This window comes from Lissotriton helveticus, chromosome 3_1 (genome assembly GCF_964261635.1).
Source record: "Lissotriton helveticus chromosome 3_1, aLisHel1.1, whole genome shotgun sequence".
NCBI lineage: Eukaryota > Metazoa > Chordata > Amphibia > Caudata > Salamandridae > Lissotriton > Lissotriton helveticus.
This window is the reverse complement of record NC_136061.1, coordinates 500271496-500290096: the sequence shown is the minus strand read 5'-3', so window position 1 is coordinate 500290096 and position 18601 is coordinate 500271496. Positions and strand designations below refer to the sequence as shown.

The 18601-nt window shown below is 46.0% G+C and overlaps 1 protein-coding gene across 3 annotated transcripts in view; it reads left to right on the top strand.

Annotated features, from left to right (window-relative positions):
* Positions 1 to 18601, top strand: part of STAT1 (signal transducer and activator of transcription 1) — a 786410-nt gene that overhangs the window by 63337 nt on the left and 704472 nt on the right. For all 3 annotated transcript variants that reach the window (XM_078680398.1, XM_078680397.1, XM_078680399.1), the window contains exon 4: positions 7421 to 7519. In XM_078680398.1, the coding sequence (XP_078536524.1) occupies positions 7421 to 7519 (99 nt within the window). The remainder of the gene's footprint in view (positions 1 to 7420; positions 7520 to 18601) is intronic.

The following is an 18601-nucleotide window of genomic DNA, read 5'->3' as shown; positions in this document are numbered from 1 at the left end:
GGATGTTAGACAAAAGGCGCGGGTGCACCAAGTCAGCCTCTGGCTTTGAATAAGGGATACGAGCATCCGGGTGTAACCAAATATGTGCGTAACAGCATTGCGCCACGAGATAATATAAATAAAAATAAGGGACCCCAAAGCCCCCCCTCTCATACGGTAAAGTCAAGGTCCGCCAACAAACCTGAGGTGTTTTGTCTGCCCAAACAAGGCGTAATATCAATGTACGTAATTGTGTGAAAAAGTAATGGGAATGGGGATATTGTTAAAAAGATACAAGAAGTGGGAGAGGACGACCGTTTTGATTATAGCAACCCTGCCTGCCATCGATAGGGGCAAGCGCAACCACTGTTCAATTTGCGATTCCAGTGACCCAACGGCCCTGCCGTAATTCAGTCTGATGATGGTGGCGGTATCAAGGTGAATATACACCCCAAGATATTTAATCGCATCATGACACCATTCAAGCGGGAGCTCGCAGGGCCAGGTAGGCGTGCTGGCCGTGACCGGAAAGATGACTGCTTTATGCCAATTAATGCTGAGTCCGGAGAATTTGCCAAACCGTGCAAACTCCAATATCAAAGGTTCCAGGTTTAAATGGAGCATTCTAACATATAGAATAGTATCATCCGCATCATGCGCACCACCCGTAAGATCCTCCCATTACTACCTCCTCCCTCTAGGAAACTTCTCATCCAGGGGCTAGTTTTGTCCCGTCTTGACTACAGCAATATGGTCTACCTGGGCGCTCCAGAGGCCACCCTGACTAGACTACAGCGGACACAGAACGCTGCGGCCCGTCTGCTCACGAACCTTCCTTCGAGAGTGTCAGCAAAACCAGCCCTCAAGGCCTTGCACTGGCTCCCTGTTCGCCAAAGGGTGGAATTCAAAGCCATGTGTACAACACACAAACTTATCAACGGATCTGGCCCTACTATCCTCAGCAGCCTGGTCACCCCCTACAAAGCATCCATATCCCTCCGTTCAGACAGTGAGCACCTGGCCAACTTCCCCAAATTCAAAAGGACCCGCACCGGAGGCCGACGATTCTCGGTACAAGCGGCCGTGAGATGGAATTCCCTCCCACGCACCCTCAGACTGGAAGCCAGCTACCTGACCTTTCGCAAAAAACTGAAAACGCACCTATTCCCGAAATAACTGTTCCTCCTCCCTCCCTCTCCTTACAGGATAAACAATCTCCTTACAGCGCGGGGATGCCCTTGGGTCACCAGGCGCTATACAAATCGCTAAAATAAATAAAAATAAATAAAGCGAAATCAGAAGAAGGCCGGTGCGAAACTGGAGACCACGATGTAAATGCTTCTTTTGGAAATGGTGAACTAAAGGATCCATTGCCAGAATGAATAATAATGGGGACAGGGGCAGCCCTGCCTAGTACCGCGAGATAGGGCAAAAGGCTCTGAGAGGGTACCATTTAGTCGCAACCTGGCGGTAGGCCTAGTATATAAAAGCGAAACCGTGGAGACAAAGCATTCTAGCATACCCATGCGTCGCATCACGGACAAGAAAAAGGGCCATTCGAGGGAATAAAACGCTTTCTCAGCATCTAGGAGGACCGCAGCAGCTGGGGTGGCGGGGTCAATCCTGTGCAACACCGTGAATAGTGTGCGAAGATTAAGGTAAATGGATCTATGAGGGACAAAACCAGATTGCGGTGGGGCAATAATGTACTCCATTAATAAGGACAGTCGCATTGTGATAATCTTGGCTAGAATTTTGTAATCGGTGTTTAACAAAGATAGTGGCCTTTAGGAACTGCACATTACGGGGTCTTTTCCTGGCTTGGGGAGAACAATAATGACCGCTTCTCTAAACGTCGGGGGGAGTATACCTGTCTCAAGCGATTCTGCGTAAACCTCGATCAGTTTCGGGGCTAAAATATCTTTGTATGTCTTATAGAAATCGGCCGAGAAGCCGTCCAGTCCAGGCGCAGAGGAGCCCCGTAGTGCATCAATGTCTTCGATGATGCTATCCTGGGAAATAGGAACAGATAGAAAGTCCTGCATTTATTTTTCTAAGTATACTAAAGCAACTTCATATAAGCATTCCCCTTCTTGTTGCAAATTACTAGTGACCGTGGAGGAATATAACGTCTTATAGAGGGTAGGGAAATGCTCACATATTTCAGGGGTAGAGTGGAGCAAGTCATCCCGTGGCCCAGACACCGCCGTTATGTAGGCGGAATCCCACGGGGGGGCGTAAAGCCTGTGCCAGGATTCTCCCCGGTCTTTCACCCTCACCATAGCAGAGCACCGCCTACTAAGGAATAGTAGCTCCCGCTCAGCTGCCTCCCTAAAGTCCAGAAACAGGGCCAGGCATTTGGCCTCACATGAAGCCGAGGCCGATAGTAGTTGTTCCCGGTCCAAGTCAGCAATGTCCTTTTCAATATGATCCAACGACGAGCGCAGGACTCCAGCACGTTTGGCAATACAGACTCCTTTTATATAGGCCTTGAAGCCCTCCCAGAGGACCGCCCAGGTGGTGACCGTCCCAGTATTAAGTTCAAAATATTCTTCAACCGCAAGCCAAACTTCTTCACAGAAAACCTGGTCCAACAAAGCACCACTGACACTCGTACCCCCCCCGGTCTAGGGACGTTAAGCTGGAGAATGATGGGAGAATGATCTGAGAGTGTGCGGCGAAGTGTAAGAAGGTCGTCAAACCAACCCGCCACCCCGGGGACACCAGCCAGTAATCTATCCTGGTCCATGTGTTATGAAACCCTGAATAGTGTGTAAAATTCGGAAGGGAAGAATGGAGCCGCCGCTCGACATCAATTAAGGAAAAATGAGAGTACAAATCTCTAAGGGCATGTCGGGCACGGGGTTTGGTGTCAGGAGCCCGGCAAGTGCTGTCCCTGGATGCGTCCAGCAATAAATTAAAATCCCCCCCAAGTATCAAGAGCCCAGGGTCAAGTGACAAGAGACGGACCAGAAGATCATGAAAAAAGGTTGGGGAATCAGTATTCGGGCCATAAATTCCCACAAACGTAACCGTGTGCCCCATCAGTGAACCTTTAACGATCAATGTACGTCCATCGGAATCGACCACAGTCTTTTGCAGTGGAAAAGGGACCGCTTATAGATTAAAATTGCCACTCCCCTGGCATACCGACTAAAATTAGAGAAATATCTATGAGTGCCCCAACTCCGAGCTATGGTGGCGTGGTCAGAACCGGACAGATGCGTCTCCTGAAGAAGCACCACATCAGCACAATGTCTAGTAACATAGTTGACGACCTGTCTACGCTTCCTAATATTGTACCCACTGACATTCCAAGACATCAAAGAAAGCCCGGAAGGACCGGGTTGGTGTCCTAACTTAACCATGGAGGGATTGGTGACCCAATTGCAACGCTATGCATGTCTATCGCTTGCAGCCAACCAGCATTTTGAGTATGAAACCAGAAAAAACCATAAGAACAGAACAAAATCTCCCCCTTCCACCCACCACCCAGCCTCCCAAGAACACAGAAGAGGCATACCTTTACCCAATAAACCAAATGCAAGTGCAATGAACTCAGAACATCCATATCAGGAATCAAGAAAGCACATAGCAGATCAAACAGATTAGCAAAGAACATTTTGGTATACACCCGAGGGCGTGACAATGCCACACCGGCCAGGCAATAGTTGAATCATAATCACATGTAGTAGGAATAAGAATGAGGAATAAACGAGCATGAATATGGTGCAGCAGAATTGAGCAAGCCAAAGATAGGAGCGATCAGTCAGTCCCTCGTTGGGAGAAAAGTTCAGCACTGTCCTGTGAGCCTCCCGGAGATGGAGAGGCCGGATGAGGCACAACTGGAGACCCAGAGCGATTTCTCCTATAGTTTTGACAAAATTCCTGTGCCTCCGTTGGAGTGTCGAATTTGCGAGGCCTACCGTCCACATGAACTCTCAATCTGGCTGGGTATAACATGCCGTACCGTAGTCCCATATTTTTCAAGGTGGCCTTGACTCCTTGATATTTACGCTACGCCTCCTGAACCATGATGGTAAAATCCGGGAAGAAAGCCAATTTGCTGCCCTGCCACTGGACGTCTTCCATATCGCGGGCTGACCGCAGCACAGCGTCCCGGTCTCGGAAGTTCATAAGCCGAGCAATAATGGGTCTCGGGGGGGGGGGAGGCCCAGCCGAGGTCGAGGGCCTAACGACCTGTGAGCACGTTCAACCATGAATCCTTGCGTGAAGGTTACCCTGCCAAAACAGATCAGTGAGCAGCTTTTCCACAAAAGTGTCCATACGCCCAGTGGCCGTCGTCTCCGGCACGCCAATAATTTGAATATTATTCCAGCGACTGCAAGCTCCTAAATCTTCATTTTTGATAGCTACTTCCTTGAGTATCTTCTCAACCCTTTCCAGCCTTTTCAAGGAAGAAGATGCGCTGTCCTCAATGTCCGATACCCTAGCCTCTACGACATGAAGCCGCCGGTCATGCGTCTGAATCTTTGTGCCCATGTCGGCCAATTTCTTGTCTAAATCGTCAAAGCGCCCATCCAGCACTCGGAAACCTGCCCGCATCTCGGTTAACATGGCTGTCGCCAGTGAGGAGGGGTCGCCGGAGTCCTCGTGGCCCTCAGCCCCGTCCGGCAGATCAGGGGGAGTCTCCAAAGTAGGCCCAGCAGCCTTATCAAACTGCAGCTTACTCCGCTTAGGATCTTTCTTCATGATCGTGAGTGGAGCGGAAAGTTACGCAGTAGTAGAAGAGCAGGCGCACCGTAGCCCCGAGGGTCAGCAGGCAACAAAATGAGAGGCTAGGGCGAGATCGGTGTGGAGTGCGAACACTGAGTGGAGAATGCCAGCGATGCCCTTTGGAGACAGGTAGCGAAGAGACAAAACCAGGCAGCAGCTGAAGACAAGGCAGGCTCTTCCTGCCGCATGGAAAGGTACCGGGCCCACAGCACACATTGGACAAGGCCTCAGGGCGAACTCGGGCTGTCAGGCACCCAGCACCTCAGGCAGGCACTCAGCGCCATGCAGGGAATGCAAAGAAAGGAAATACTGTAGGCACAGTGATATGAGAGTGGAGCGCAGGCATCCGGAGCCTCCCCGCGTGAACCAAAGGCGACGGTCAGCGCCAGGCACCAGCAGCGTTGTTTAAGAGGCCCAGAGCCCGTTCCATCAACAGGATCATAGCGTCCAGGGGTAAAGAGGGCCCAGCAGCGCGACCATGCGCTGAAGTGATGGCATCTGGGCGGGCCGCCACACACAAGCCGGGGCTTGGGGGGAGACAGCGCACCCAGCGGGAACTAGTTCCGCCACAGCTCCTGGGGGACAAGCCTGGGCCCTCCCGCTAGCCCACCACACCTCCCGCCAAGCGCAGAAATCGAGGCCCCGGCGTGGACACGCCCCCAGGGCCTACCGAGCCCCGGGAGCCCCACGCCACGAACGGGAAAAGAAAAGCCTTAGTAGGGGGGCTGGGGGGAGAGGGATTCGCAGCGATGAGCGTGGGGAGGAGTACGGGGTAGCGCCAGAAGCCCGCGAGGCAGCCACTCACGTACCCGCCAGGATCAAGACTTTCTTCGGGGCAGGCCGCCGGTCATCGCAGGGACGATATGCAGGTCTCTCAAGCGCCCGCACCGGGCATCTCAGCCGGCCGCTCCCAGCGCCAATTTGCTCTCCGCAGTTTCATGGGTCAGCAGGAGAAGGTCTGCTTAAATTTTGTGGCTCCTACATGAGGCAAGTGGGAAATAAAATCTCCCGGCCGGCGGAGCTTCAAGCGGCTGCGGCCATCTTGGTTGCTGCCGTGGCCACGCCCCTTTAAGATTGATCTTTATTGTTCATTAAAGTCCTCAAGCCCCAGCCTGTATCTGCAGGTGGCAATTAATTTATTTTTTGATAACCAATTTCATTGATTTTTGTAAGAGGCCTTCGCAAAAAGACAAAAGACCAACAGCAGGTCTAGATCTCAGCACACATGAGAAACATAGTGTCCTTACGCCATTATACATGACTGATGAACAATAGGAATCAGCGTAATACCCACCACATCTCGCAAGTGATCAAAGAGAGCATTAATCCTCAATCACCCCCACCCATTTACCCCACACCATGCGATACTTCTTCGGGCATCCTCTGGCCTCGTACAGGATCGCTCCTCTGCCACGCACCAGTCCACCCCCCTGCGCCACTTTGATATGGCGAGGCAGTGACGTTCAGCCAATTTGCCGCAACGTCTCTCTTGGCCACCATCATGGCTGTATTTAGAAAATGTTTGTCGGCTCTAGAGCCGTGCAGACCGTCAGTGAATCCCAGGAGTACATTCGTTGGATTCACAGGCACTTCCCAGCCTAGAACTTCATTAAGTTACCCTATCAATAATTCCCAGAAGTGTGCGATCACAGGGCAAAGCCATACCATATGGAAAAAATCAGGCCGGTGCTGGTTACAGTGTGGACAGGATGCCTCGGGGCGGAGCCCAGCGCAGTGGAGGCGCAGCGGTGTAAGATAAGTGGTGTGTAAGTAGTATATTTGGACCAGGCGAAGCCGCCCTGAGGCTGTGACTGTTCTGGGGGCCATTAGAGCATCTCTCCAATCGTCATCATTTAAAGACCCAAGCCATCCGTGGCAATGCTTTTTGTGTGGCACCTTTAGAAAGTCGTTTTTAAAAATATCTTGCATGCTGAATTTTTTTTTTTTTTTTTGGGCCCATGCTTGCTCTGTTAAAGGGAAGCTAGGCATTCCATAAGGCAATGTGATGTTTGCTGAAATGCACACTTCATAACTCATCCTCCTTTGGTGGGTGTCACATTCTGATGGTTCTTATACCCATTCTCCTGCCATATGCCCTTCTTTAATGGCCTGGGCTTCCTTGTTGTGTTCTGCAGTCAGCCAAAGTCATTTTGAGGATGTGATGCTGAAGAGAGCGATCTGGCAATGCTGCCAACTGACTATTTTACAGCCAGAGATTAGAGCGTCAGATGGAGGCCTTGTATCAAAGCAATGCTGCTTTGAAAAACATGACCTGCTAGAATTTGTTTTTTCGTTGATTCAAATGAGCAGAAGAAATAAGCCATCAATACATGTGACAACAGCTTTTCTAAAGGCCTAATGTGTATTAATCACAAGGTTTCAGGTATGCTCTGAAAAGAAAAAATTAGAATCTCCTGCTGAATCAATGTTGGAAAAATGAGACCATACCCTTAAATTCGACCAGGATGCTGCTAAAGGTTGAGAGGAGTGGAAATGCCGTGACTATTTAAATGCCTCCCGTATGGCATTGGACCAGCATGCACTCTATCTACGCTACTCTTCAGCTTGTTACGTGAACATTCTTTGAATGTTATTATGTTGAATATATTTATAAAACTTGTGAAGGCTGCAGTGGTAACTATAATCTGAAATTGTAATAAGGGTTGCATAGTCATTTATCTATATATATATTTTTTTACTTTAGGATCATTTTCAAGAAGACCCTTTGCAAATGGCTATGGTCATTAGCAACTGCCTGAAAGAAGAACGGAAAATCTTGCAGTATGCCCGTGAATGTGACCAGGTAAACTACTAGAGCAGTGCGTAACATATTGCAGTATTTTGGTCAGAATTAATACTTTTGAGAAGAAACATGTTTTTTAAAATGCTGTTGCATAGCCCACGAGAAATATGCACAGATACTGGTACAAAATATTTGTTAGTATAAAATAAAATCTGCATTCCTCTGTTTACAAGTGCTTCCCCCATTACACAAGAAATAAATAAAAGAGGATAATTTCTGAAAGATTTTAGCTGTGCAGTTGTCAGAAATACAGGAAATAATGGACTGGCGATAAGTCACCCCAACTCCTCTCCCACTAATTAGTGTGACCACTAAAATAACACACAATCAAACTACAGTGGCTAAGGAGTAATGGTAGAATAGGGGGTTGAGGGAGAATCTGTCATACTGATGTGCCACTTTGGAAGAGAACTGCCTGTCCACTCTTCAGGAAGGAGGGCTACAAAGGGGGCGCAAACCAACTAAAACACTTCAGGTAAAAAAGCACATACTTAATTATTAGGCAGGCTGAAAAGTATTTTAGGTAAGAGGTGTAAAGTTTCCATTTCTTCCCACATGGTGAGCAAGTGAAATACTGTTTTGTAAAAAAACCTTCGGAAAAGCCAGGCTCCACAGTGAAGGCGCTTATTGTCAGATAACCAGGAGATAGGAAGAACTGTCAAATACTCAGCAGTAGCAGCTGCTGGTAAAGAAAGTGGAAGAAAAAGGCACAGCCTAAACCTCTCTAAATTTGTGGGGACCAAAGTGAAAAAAATAACAAATGTGAGGGAATAGGGGAAATGGTGGTTGAACTGCAGACCAGAGTCCTACAACACTCAATGGTGGTAGGCGAGCAGGCTCTGTAAGTGTCTGCCTAAATAGATGCCCCTCTGCAAACGACCCTGAAGTTTCTCTCATTTCCTCTGAAAACGTCCCTTATTGTGCTGGGGCCCCAGTCACCACTGACTGAATTTCCAGTGAAAGAAGCACAAGTAAGATGTAAGGCTGAAGCAAATCTTCGTCTGACCACAACTACTGGTGAGACATGCACTATCCTTATTACCCCAAGCCACCTGCCTTCTATGGCCAGGTTTGTGAGGGTGTACTTATTGACACTTTCAAACCATCTGAGGATCATCTACAAGAGGCAGCTCCCTTGAGTTCATATATTTTTCCATCATCTAAATGCTGAAGTTGATTTCAATTTTCAAATCTTTTTATTGAGTTTGTTTTAAGAAATGCAAACACACCTCAACATATCTAAGAAGACTGATATCCATAGGTTGATGAGTCATAGAAAAGTATGGTTATGGCAGTGAAGCAAGGTATCAGTTATTTGGAATGTACTTTCGGGTTGTGAAAGCATTAATAAAATCATTAGGTAGTGAACAGTCAGACATTGCGATGTTTAGGTGTCATTGTCTGTAGCTGATTCCCTACTCTTCCTGAATCCAAAATTAATTTTACCTAAAACTCGGCTCCCCATTAAGTAAAATTGGAGGTGTAGAAAGTGGTTTTAACCAAGGAACAGGAAATATAGGATCTACCTTCTGCCAAGTTGGAAGAGGCAAAGAGACCGCCCTTTGCCCCACAGACATAATAACCTTGAATTTGTAAAGCGCACAGCTACCTCCGAAGTGGTTTCCCGACGCTGGGGGCCCTCGGGAAGATTACGCGAGCTATTGCCCAGAGTCACATGGTGCTGGGCTGACCTGCAGCCGGCGATCAAACCGTGAACCCCGTGGTCCGGAGTTAGGCACCCTAGCCGCTGCACCACAACTTTTCCACATATGATATGGAGCTACAAAATGTGGAGTAAATTTAGAATGAAACCCTTATATCGACACAAAACGAGGATAGCCAGACCCAGTCTCCTACTTTCTAAGACAGCACCGGCTTCAGTGCCTTTCTGCAAATCGTATGTAATCACCATTTGCTTGATGGAGGTGTGAATGGGTGCCAATTTGAACTGAGGAAATGGAAACCAGTAAATTAGACACAGATGGAACAGATAAGTAATCAATACATTCTGATTGAAGTGAAAGGTGAAAAGTGTAAAAACAAAAGTAAGGAGAATACCCCAAGTTTTTGCTTAGAGAGTTATCATAGGCAAACTCTGCACACAGAAGCCACATTGACCTCTGTTGTTGCTGGTTCATCATATAATGCATTGAATACTGCTCCAGAGTCTGATTCAACCTTTCTGTCTGGCAATCGGTCCAAGGATGATGACAGGTTGATTCCAAATTTAAAGTTCCCAGTTTATGGAACAAGGTGTTCCAGAATTTAGAAATACACTGACAGTCTCTATCTGTGACTGAATCTTAGGTAGACCATGTGAACGGGCAACTTCTTTTAAGAAATGTTTGTACCAACTTGTGAGCTGTCGAAAAAAGGGGAATATTGTGGGCATATTTGATTAAAAGATCTAGTACTACTAATATTCCAGGTAGAAGCTCTGTAGCTTGTACGGATTTAAAAGCAGACACAATTGATCACGTAATAATCAATAACATCTTTCATTTTAGCACTTATGGAGCAGTCCTTTGCCTAGGTGTTTAAATCTTTCCGCATTGTATGCCACCAAAAATATATTGTAAGCAATTCAAAAGTCTTTCACTCCCCAAACTTTCCTGCACCTGCATAATGAGACCAAAATAGAGCTGGAGCCTATTCATAGGAATAACGATTTTTCTTATTTAATACATCAAATCTTCCCATTACATTCTTTGTGGTGGGTCTTATCTTATTCATGTATGCAGTTCTTCTCCTTTACAGAGCTCCTTCAACTACGTTATGAAAGTGTTAATTTGAAAAGATAATGTGTTCTTAATAGTCAAGAATACTTAGGGGCTCACCTGCTATGCTACCACCATCCTTGGGTCTATATAAGTCATCTACCTTACCATTACTTTTTCCAGGTCTGTATGTTATATGATAAAATAATCTGGTGGTAAAGAATAACATCCAGTTCACAAATATGGCATTGCCATATTTCATGGATTCAAAAGAAATCACAAATTCTTAAGATCTATGCTTTCTGTTATTGTAAAGGCCGCCTCATTCAGATAGTGCCACCATTGCTATAATGTCTCTTTTATTGCCAGTAGTTCTTGTAGCATTTGGTTTAATTCTGTTCTGCATTATATGAGGTATGATAGAAGTAGGCTATTGGATGTAAGACTCAGTTGCTGGATTTCTCTGCAACAGAATCACCCCCACAACAAAAGAGGCATCAGTTTCTACAATGTATTTTAGCTTTGGATCAGCACGTTGTAAAATAGTAGCTGATATAGAATATGTCTTTAGTTTCCAGTCCCCAAACAAATTTCACCTTAGTTTAAGTGAGATGTACAAAGGGGTAAATATTTGTTTGTAGCATTTGTGGCAGTAGCCGCACATCTTCTGCATTTTGCCATCTAGTGTTACGGCATTTGCAAATTATTTTTCTTCAAAGTTGCTTTGTAGTCACATGATGACCTTGTAATTGGGGCAACACCAGAAGGATGTTCTCCCCATAAAACCCAGAACAGTAATTTACCAAATATAACCTGAATCCCTGAGAGCGGCGTTGACCCCGTTCAGCAGTCAGGATCCCTATTTGTGGTCCAGTGAGATGTCCTCCATCACAGTTCATCGAAGATGGATGGTTTCCAAAATGGAAGTCTAGAGGGCTTGTTACAAATATTGCTAGGGTTTTCTCGTCGCTGGGGTAGAACTCCTGATAGAAGGCACCAAAGTTCACTGGTGAAGAAACATTGTCAGTCTCAGAGCGGGCACTTCAATGTCTGAACCTAGTGGTGGAAGAAAACAATCTGAGGTTGTCTTTGTCCTCATGCATTGTTGGCTAAGGGTGAACTCAAACTCAGTCCTGTAACTTGAAAATAACATTGAACGAACACTACTTGCAAACACCAGTTCCCAGCACTAAACGCAGGAGTATAGAGAGTAAGCCCAGGCGGCGAACTCCGCTCCCCTAGCGGAGTTTGCAGAGTTTGCCAACTCTGCGCTCTGTTGGAAACGCGGAATTCATGCAAAAACTCTGACTCCGCGGCGTAGAGGAGTTAGCCCCTACAACCACACCCACCTCACATACCTTTGGTAAAGCAACTTTACCTTTACATGCTAAAGAGTGTATAGCTACCGCACAAAAGGGAGCTTGGAAATATATCAAGCAGTGTGAGAGGTGATGAATTTGGGGTCCTCCTAACTTAGGGAGAGGACTAAGCAGATGCCTTGAACACAAAGAGCACATCATGCTGAACTGTTCGGCTGTAGTCCCATCCTCCTAGGACCACTCCATGCCAATTTTTATACCGCAAGGAATCACTGGATATCTTTGACTGACTGTGGCATCGGCCAATTGACAACTGCTGACACTTTTTGTTGATCCACACTGATTGTCTTGTCCAAAATAATGAACCCTTGGAAGGGCATTTATTTAGCTTCAAAAATATGCTTCTTCAATATGGCATATAAAGAATGAGTAGATAATCTTTTGTAACTCAATGTTCCTGTAAAGTTTGTGAAAATATTAATGTGTCATCTTGACAAATAATTGAATAGATATCCAAAATATCTCTGAATATGTTATTTACCAAATGCTGGAAATATGCAAATGCATTGCCGTGCGTTATGGTCATTATAAATACCTGGTAAGGCCCTTGTCTAATGTTAAATGTCATCTTCCATTCATCATCACCTATGTTCCCCACCAGATTGTAAGCCCCTGTGAGACCCAACTTAATAAAGACCGTGGCAGCTTGTATCTGGTTCAAAGGTACGGATATAAGAGGCAAAAGATGACTATTCCAATTGGCGATAGCATTATAAGTCAATTCTCTGTAATCATTATAAATAGGAAGATCTCTTTAAGCTTTTGGCACAAGAGAGATGAGGACACTAGCTGCCATGTAGAATATCTTTTAAATTGCTTGTAGAGATTATTCTCCAGTTATTTCTTCAAAGCCTGTGTCCTTCTTTTAAAAAGAGATATAGTCTACCATGCTGAGTCTTCTAATGGCACTAATTCTTTTGTAATATCATCCTCCCTGTGTGTGGGGTACCCACTCCACACACTTTTCAGAGAATACGTCTTGAAGTTAGTTATATTCTCTGGGCGGGGAAGATATAGCTATACAATACAATGCATTTCTAAAGTGCATTCCTACCCCACGTGGCTTCCCTCCGCTAACAGAAAAATTCAACCACAACGTCAGAATCCAGAAACCAAGTTCAGAAATGATAATAGAACAGTTAAAAAGAAGTGTTCTTAATCCTTCTCTAAAAGCAATTTCAAAAGAGCATTCCACAGCCTGGCAGTCAGGAAGGTGAAAGATTGGCCTTCCTGACTGAAAAGTGTAAAAACAAAAGTAAGGAGAATACCCCAAGTTTTTGCTTAGAGAGTTATCATAGGCAAACTCTGCACGCAGAAGCCACATTGACCTCTGTTGTTGCTGGTTCATCATATAATGCATTGAATACTGCTCCAGAGTCTGATTCAACCTTTCTGTCTGGCAATCGGTCCAAGGATGATGACAGGTTGATTCCAAATTTAAAGTTCCCAGTTTATGGAACAAGGTGTTCCAGAATTTAGAAATACACTGACAGTATCTATCTGTGACTGAATCTTAGGTAGACCATGTGAACGGGCAACTTCTTTTAAGAAATGTTTGTACCAACTTGTGAGCTGTCGAAAAAAGGGGAATATTGTGGGCATATTTGATTAAAAGATCTAGTACTACTAATATTCCAGGTAGAAGCTCTGTAGCTTGTACGGATTTAAAAGCAGACACAATTGATCACGTAATAATCAATAACATCTTTCATTTTAGCACTTATGGAGCAGTCCTTTGCCTAGGTGTTTAAATCTTTCCGCATTGTATGCCACCAAAAATATCTTGTAAGCAATTCAAAAGTCTTTCACTCCCCAAACTTTCCTGCACCTGCATAATGAGACCAAAATAGAGCTGGAGCCTATTCATAGGAATAACGATTTTTCTTATTTAATACATCAAATCTTCCCATTACATTCTTTGTGGTGGGTCTTATCTTATTCATGTATGCAGTTCTTCTCCTTTACAGAGCTCCTTCAACTACGTTATGAAAGTGTTAATTTGAACACAGAAAAATTCAACCACAACGTCAGAATCCAGAAACCAAGTTCAGAAATGATAATAGAACAGTTAAAAAGAAGTGTTCTTAACCCTTCTCTAAAAGCAATTTCAAAAGAGCATTCCACAGCCTGGCAGTCAGGAAGGTGAAAGATTGGCCTCCTGTCCTGGACTTAATATATGGGAAGTTTGAATCAATTTGAGGTTGTTAGAACGCATACATTCTGCCTGAAGAGACAAAATAAAGCAGCTCCTAAGATAGAGAGGTCCCCTATGGTTTAAAATCCTAAAGGCAACACTGAGGTCCTTAAACTGGATCCTTCTGTTGATCAGAAGCAAATCAAAACTCATGGAGTGATTTTCAGGATTAGACAGGCAGCTGAGAGCTGGATAATTTGGAGATGCTGAATGAGAAAGGTTGAAAGCCCGAGATACACACTATTAGAATACACTGAGGTTCACCATACATTTCATTGGGTCAAAAAGCAAGAGCAAGATAGTGCTTTGAACTGAGGCTCAAAAGGGAACCTCAAATAAGATTTGACCCCAAGGTTCCTTACCACCAGAGAGGGGCGAGGGCATCTCAGATGGCCACCAGATGTTGGAATTAGGAATTGACCTAGCACCTAAGAAAATAATCTCTGTTTTGTCTGAGTTCAGCTTTACAAAACTGGTATTCATCCAGTCCATAACAGATTTGAGGCAAGACTGAAAAGAACTCAAACAGGAGGGAGCATTTTCACGAAAGGCCAAGTGGAGTTGAGTATCATCCACATAAAATACTATTGCCACTCTCCAGGACTCCACAATAGTAGCCAAAGATGACTTTTAAATGTTAAAAAGGGTAGGGCTGAGAGCTGAACCCTGCGGAACTCCACAATCCAATGGTGTTGCTGCAGAGGTGAAAGGAGGAAGAAAGGCTACCTAAGTATGCTTGCTAATGAAAGATTTAAGCCATAATAGGGTGTGGTCTGTAATACCCATCAGTTCCAGCCTCTCTAGCAAAATGGCATGAGAGACCATATCAAACGCCACAGAAAGATCCTGTTGCAGGGATTCTGCACATACACAGAACTATGCGCAGGAAACCAGGACCTAAGTGTGTATTGGTGTACCAGAAAACCCACATCAGTACTAGCTATTGTGTCTCATTCGTTCTCCGTACTACAGCAAAGCTACCAATGATTAGACAACTTTGAACATATCACTCCATTCCTCTCAGGAATCGCGGGAAGAACACTCTTTCTTTCAAACACTCATACTTGTCCACAGCGTAAGTAAATAGAGACACTGTATAGTTTAACATGTTTATTTTAACTAACATGCTCTATAATGCAGTATACCAGCCAACACAAGCAGCGAAATGCATAAGAACAATATAATCAGCATGGTTACAATTCCATAAAGCACAAACGGGGCAATCATTTTATAATGATAATGAAAACAGGGCTACAGCGCCTTACCACCCTCCCCGTGCTACAAGCTAGTTTATCACAATTATAGAAGACCTGTAGGCTTTGTCAGGGGGACCCCATACCTCTAAGTTTATGGTTTAAATCTTTTATTGATTTTCAAACAGAGAAAAGGATAACAAGACCCCCTGCTCCCAAGAGACAATGTAATACGGACACCAAGTGTCGACAGTGATAGCATTACCAAGTAACCTGCATGGAGCGGGTCTGCGGAAGAAGACATTTAAAGGGAGCAGAAGAAACAGAATAACATATACAACCCCACCCCACCACCCGCATCCCCCCCACCCACCCTCCCTCGTCCACAAAATCGGAAAAATAAACAGGAAAAAAAGGGGAAAAGGGAAATGTTGAATGTACAGGGAGTTATCGTGGCCGTTTGGGATTGTGCTCCCGTGGAATTTGCGTGTCAGCGAGGCGAAGAAGCCTAAGATAGTGATGGCATCTCAGCTCCAGGAATTCAGTTATGAGCAAGGTCAGGAAAGGACGCCACAGCTCTGGAAACTCAACCACTGTGCCCGCCAGTGTGAGGGATAACTCCTCCATTCCCAGTATCATCCATAGTCTCTGCAGTCATCCAGAATGTGGTGGGGGCTGGGGAGAGCGCCAATGCGGCAGTATATTTTAGGTGGCCGCTCCCAGTGCAATGGCAATTAGTCGGCCTTTCCGGGATTTCAGAGGATACGTTATTGGATTGGGTAGGCCCAAGAGGATGTATGTGGGGAAGCACGGGAGTGGTGTGTCTAAATGAGAATCTATTTCATCGAGGAATGGGGTCCAATATGGTTGAATGCGGTCACAACTCAACAAAAGGTGTTCCACCTCCCACAGCCCCTCCAACACAGGGCGCTCAGGTGGGGTCAAAATGGTGAAGACGCTCTGGTGTATAGTACCAATAGGTAGCTACTTTAGTCAGTATCTCAGTAAGGCCTGAGTGTTATGCTGAGTGTCGAGCCCTATAATAGATGTCATCCCATTGTTTGTGGGTGAGCGATCTACCCAACTCCCGCTCCCATCGCGCCCGTCCTGTATTCTATGTGAGTGTAGTAGTTGTTAGTAAGTGTTGGTAGAGGTCAGAAATTAGTTTTTTATCAGAGGATAGGGTAATCATACGGGGTTAAGAGAAGCTGAGCGCCAGGTTTAACTTGCAGCTGGAGTCCCAATGCCTGAGCTGTAAATAGGGCAGTCGTCCCGTCTCCGGGATACCATAGTCTGTTTTGAGTCGTGGGAACTGAATGATTCCGTCAAGGTCAAACAGGTGTCCCAGGGATTGGCATGGGGTGGGGCGCCAGTTAGTAAAGGCCTTAGGGTCCATGCCCGGATGGAAAGCTGGGTTATTAAATAGTTGCGTAAGTGGGGAGGGAAAGGACGTCAGCTCGTGGAGAACGTTAGTGCGGTCCCAAGCTTCCATGATCGTGTTGGTGATATAAGACGCGTAGAGATTAGGTTGTCTATGCGTCTTCTGGAGAAAGGGAATACCCTGCAGGGGGAAGGCTGCGACCGCTTGATCTTGGAATAACCAATGCTTCTCAGATTCCAGGCGGCTCCATTCCACCAGATACCGGAGTTGCGAGGCGTAGAAATAGAGTTGTAGGTCAGGGATCCACACGCCTCCACGTTCTGGGGGTAGGACTGCTACTGCATGCTTGAACCGCGGCTTGCGGCCCTGCCATATGAATTGTGCCAGATCCGACTGGGTTTGCTGAATCCAGCCAATGGGGGGGGGGGGGAGGGCGCGCAGAGGGAGAGTATGGAAGAGGTAGAGGATCTGAGGGAGTACAGTCATTTTGGTGGCCGCTATTCTACCCAGCCACGAACGGGGATGGTGTTTCCATTGGCCCAGTTCTTTACGAATGTGGGCGCGGAGCCTATCATAGTTAGCAGTGATAGTGGCCGGTATGGTGGAGCCTGGTTGCACTCCTAGGTATGTGATCGTGGAGGTGGACCATTGTTTAGGATGTTCGTATTGTATACAGTCTACAGTGGCCGAGGAGAGGGAGATATTAAGAGCGGTAGACTTATCCATATTGATTTTAAAACCAGAGCCCTGTGCAAAGCAATGTAATTCGACAAAAAGAGCTCTTAGTGCCTGGATCGGGTTGGTGAGGGAGAGAAGGATGTCATCCGCATATAAACTGATCTTGTGTTCATTCCTACCGAATTTGATCCCGGTTATGAGGGGGTGGTGCCTAACTCTCAGCGCTAACGGCTCCATATAGAGCGCGAAAAGGAGGGGAGAGAGGGGGCACCCCTGCCGGGTACTTCTACCTATGGAGAATCAGGACGATGTCTGACCATTTACTCGAACTGTGGCTTTGGGTGAGTGGTACCCATTCAGGATTCGGGTGTGTAACTTCTCGCCAAAGCCGAATCTCTGCAGGACCTGCTCTAGATAGGGCCAGTACACTGTATCGAAGGACTTCTCGGCGTCTATGGCCAGTGACATGTATTCCCCGTGTGTGCGAGATGCTTTTTCAATGAGGTGGAGGACCCTCTTTGTGTTATCGCTTGTTTGCCTTTGTGGTATGAAGCCCGTCTGGTCCTGCTCCACCAATGGGGGCATGTAAGGCGCCAGCCGGGTCGCGAGTACGCTCGTGTAGAGTTTAATATCTATGTTTAGAAGGGAGATTGGTCTATATGCACTGCAGAGGGTTTTGTCCTTTCCGGGCTTTGGGATAACTACGATTGACGCTTCCAGCATTTCTTCCATTCCCCTTGGTGATTTGGAGCTCTTTTTTATCTGGGGTTGGTTAGAGCTTTAGTCACTGCTGCCTCAATCTTGTCTTGTACCTCAGATTGAGACATGGGAGATGGTAAATTAGCAGCACAGGCCCCACTTGCTCTTCAGGGACACCGTGCTGGAATAGGATCATCTTCTTTGGAGATGAGGAATAGATAACATGCTTTTGTTTTGCTACTTTTGTCCATAATATTAACCTGTTGAATGGAGCTAGAATACAACAACATCTTTAGAATGATTCTTAAGAACTAGAAACTGAACCAATCCTCCAAAATTAGCAAACCAGTTCGGCAGCAAGACCATAGAATCCGTCTACCTATCCAAAGAAGGGACTTTCTGGTCGAAAAACGTAATTAAAAAATGTCCCCATGAGACCCACCACCTTTTCTCCTTCTCTGGGACTTCTCCACTCTCCTCTACATGGCGCCATATCATGGACTCACCAGCAGTTTTCTCCATCCCGGAAGAACTGCCCCAGATGCACAAGATCAGCCTGACTCTGTCTGTGTATCCTCCACTGAGCTGACACCTGGTGCAACACAGCATAACTACACTGTACAGTGCGGCTCCAGTCTCTCACAGAAGGCTTTGCTGACCAAAGACACCAGACTGTCAGTAATCTCTACTACTCGACGTGCTGGTTAACCAGGCCCCGCCACCACTGACAGGACCGATATCCCTGAGTAGAGACAAAAAAGACAGGAGCAATGGCAGGGGAAGGGGCTTTTATTCTGGGGAAGAGTATTGTGATGGGAGGAATTATTTGTGATAAATTCAA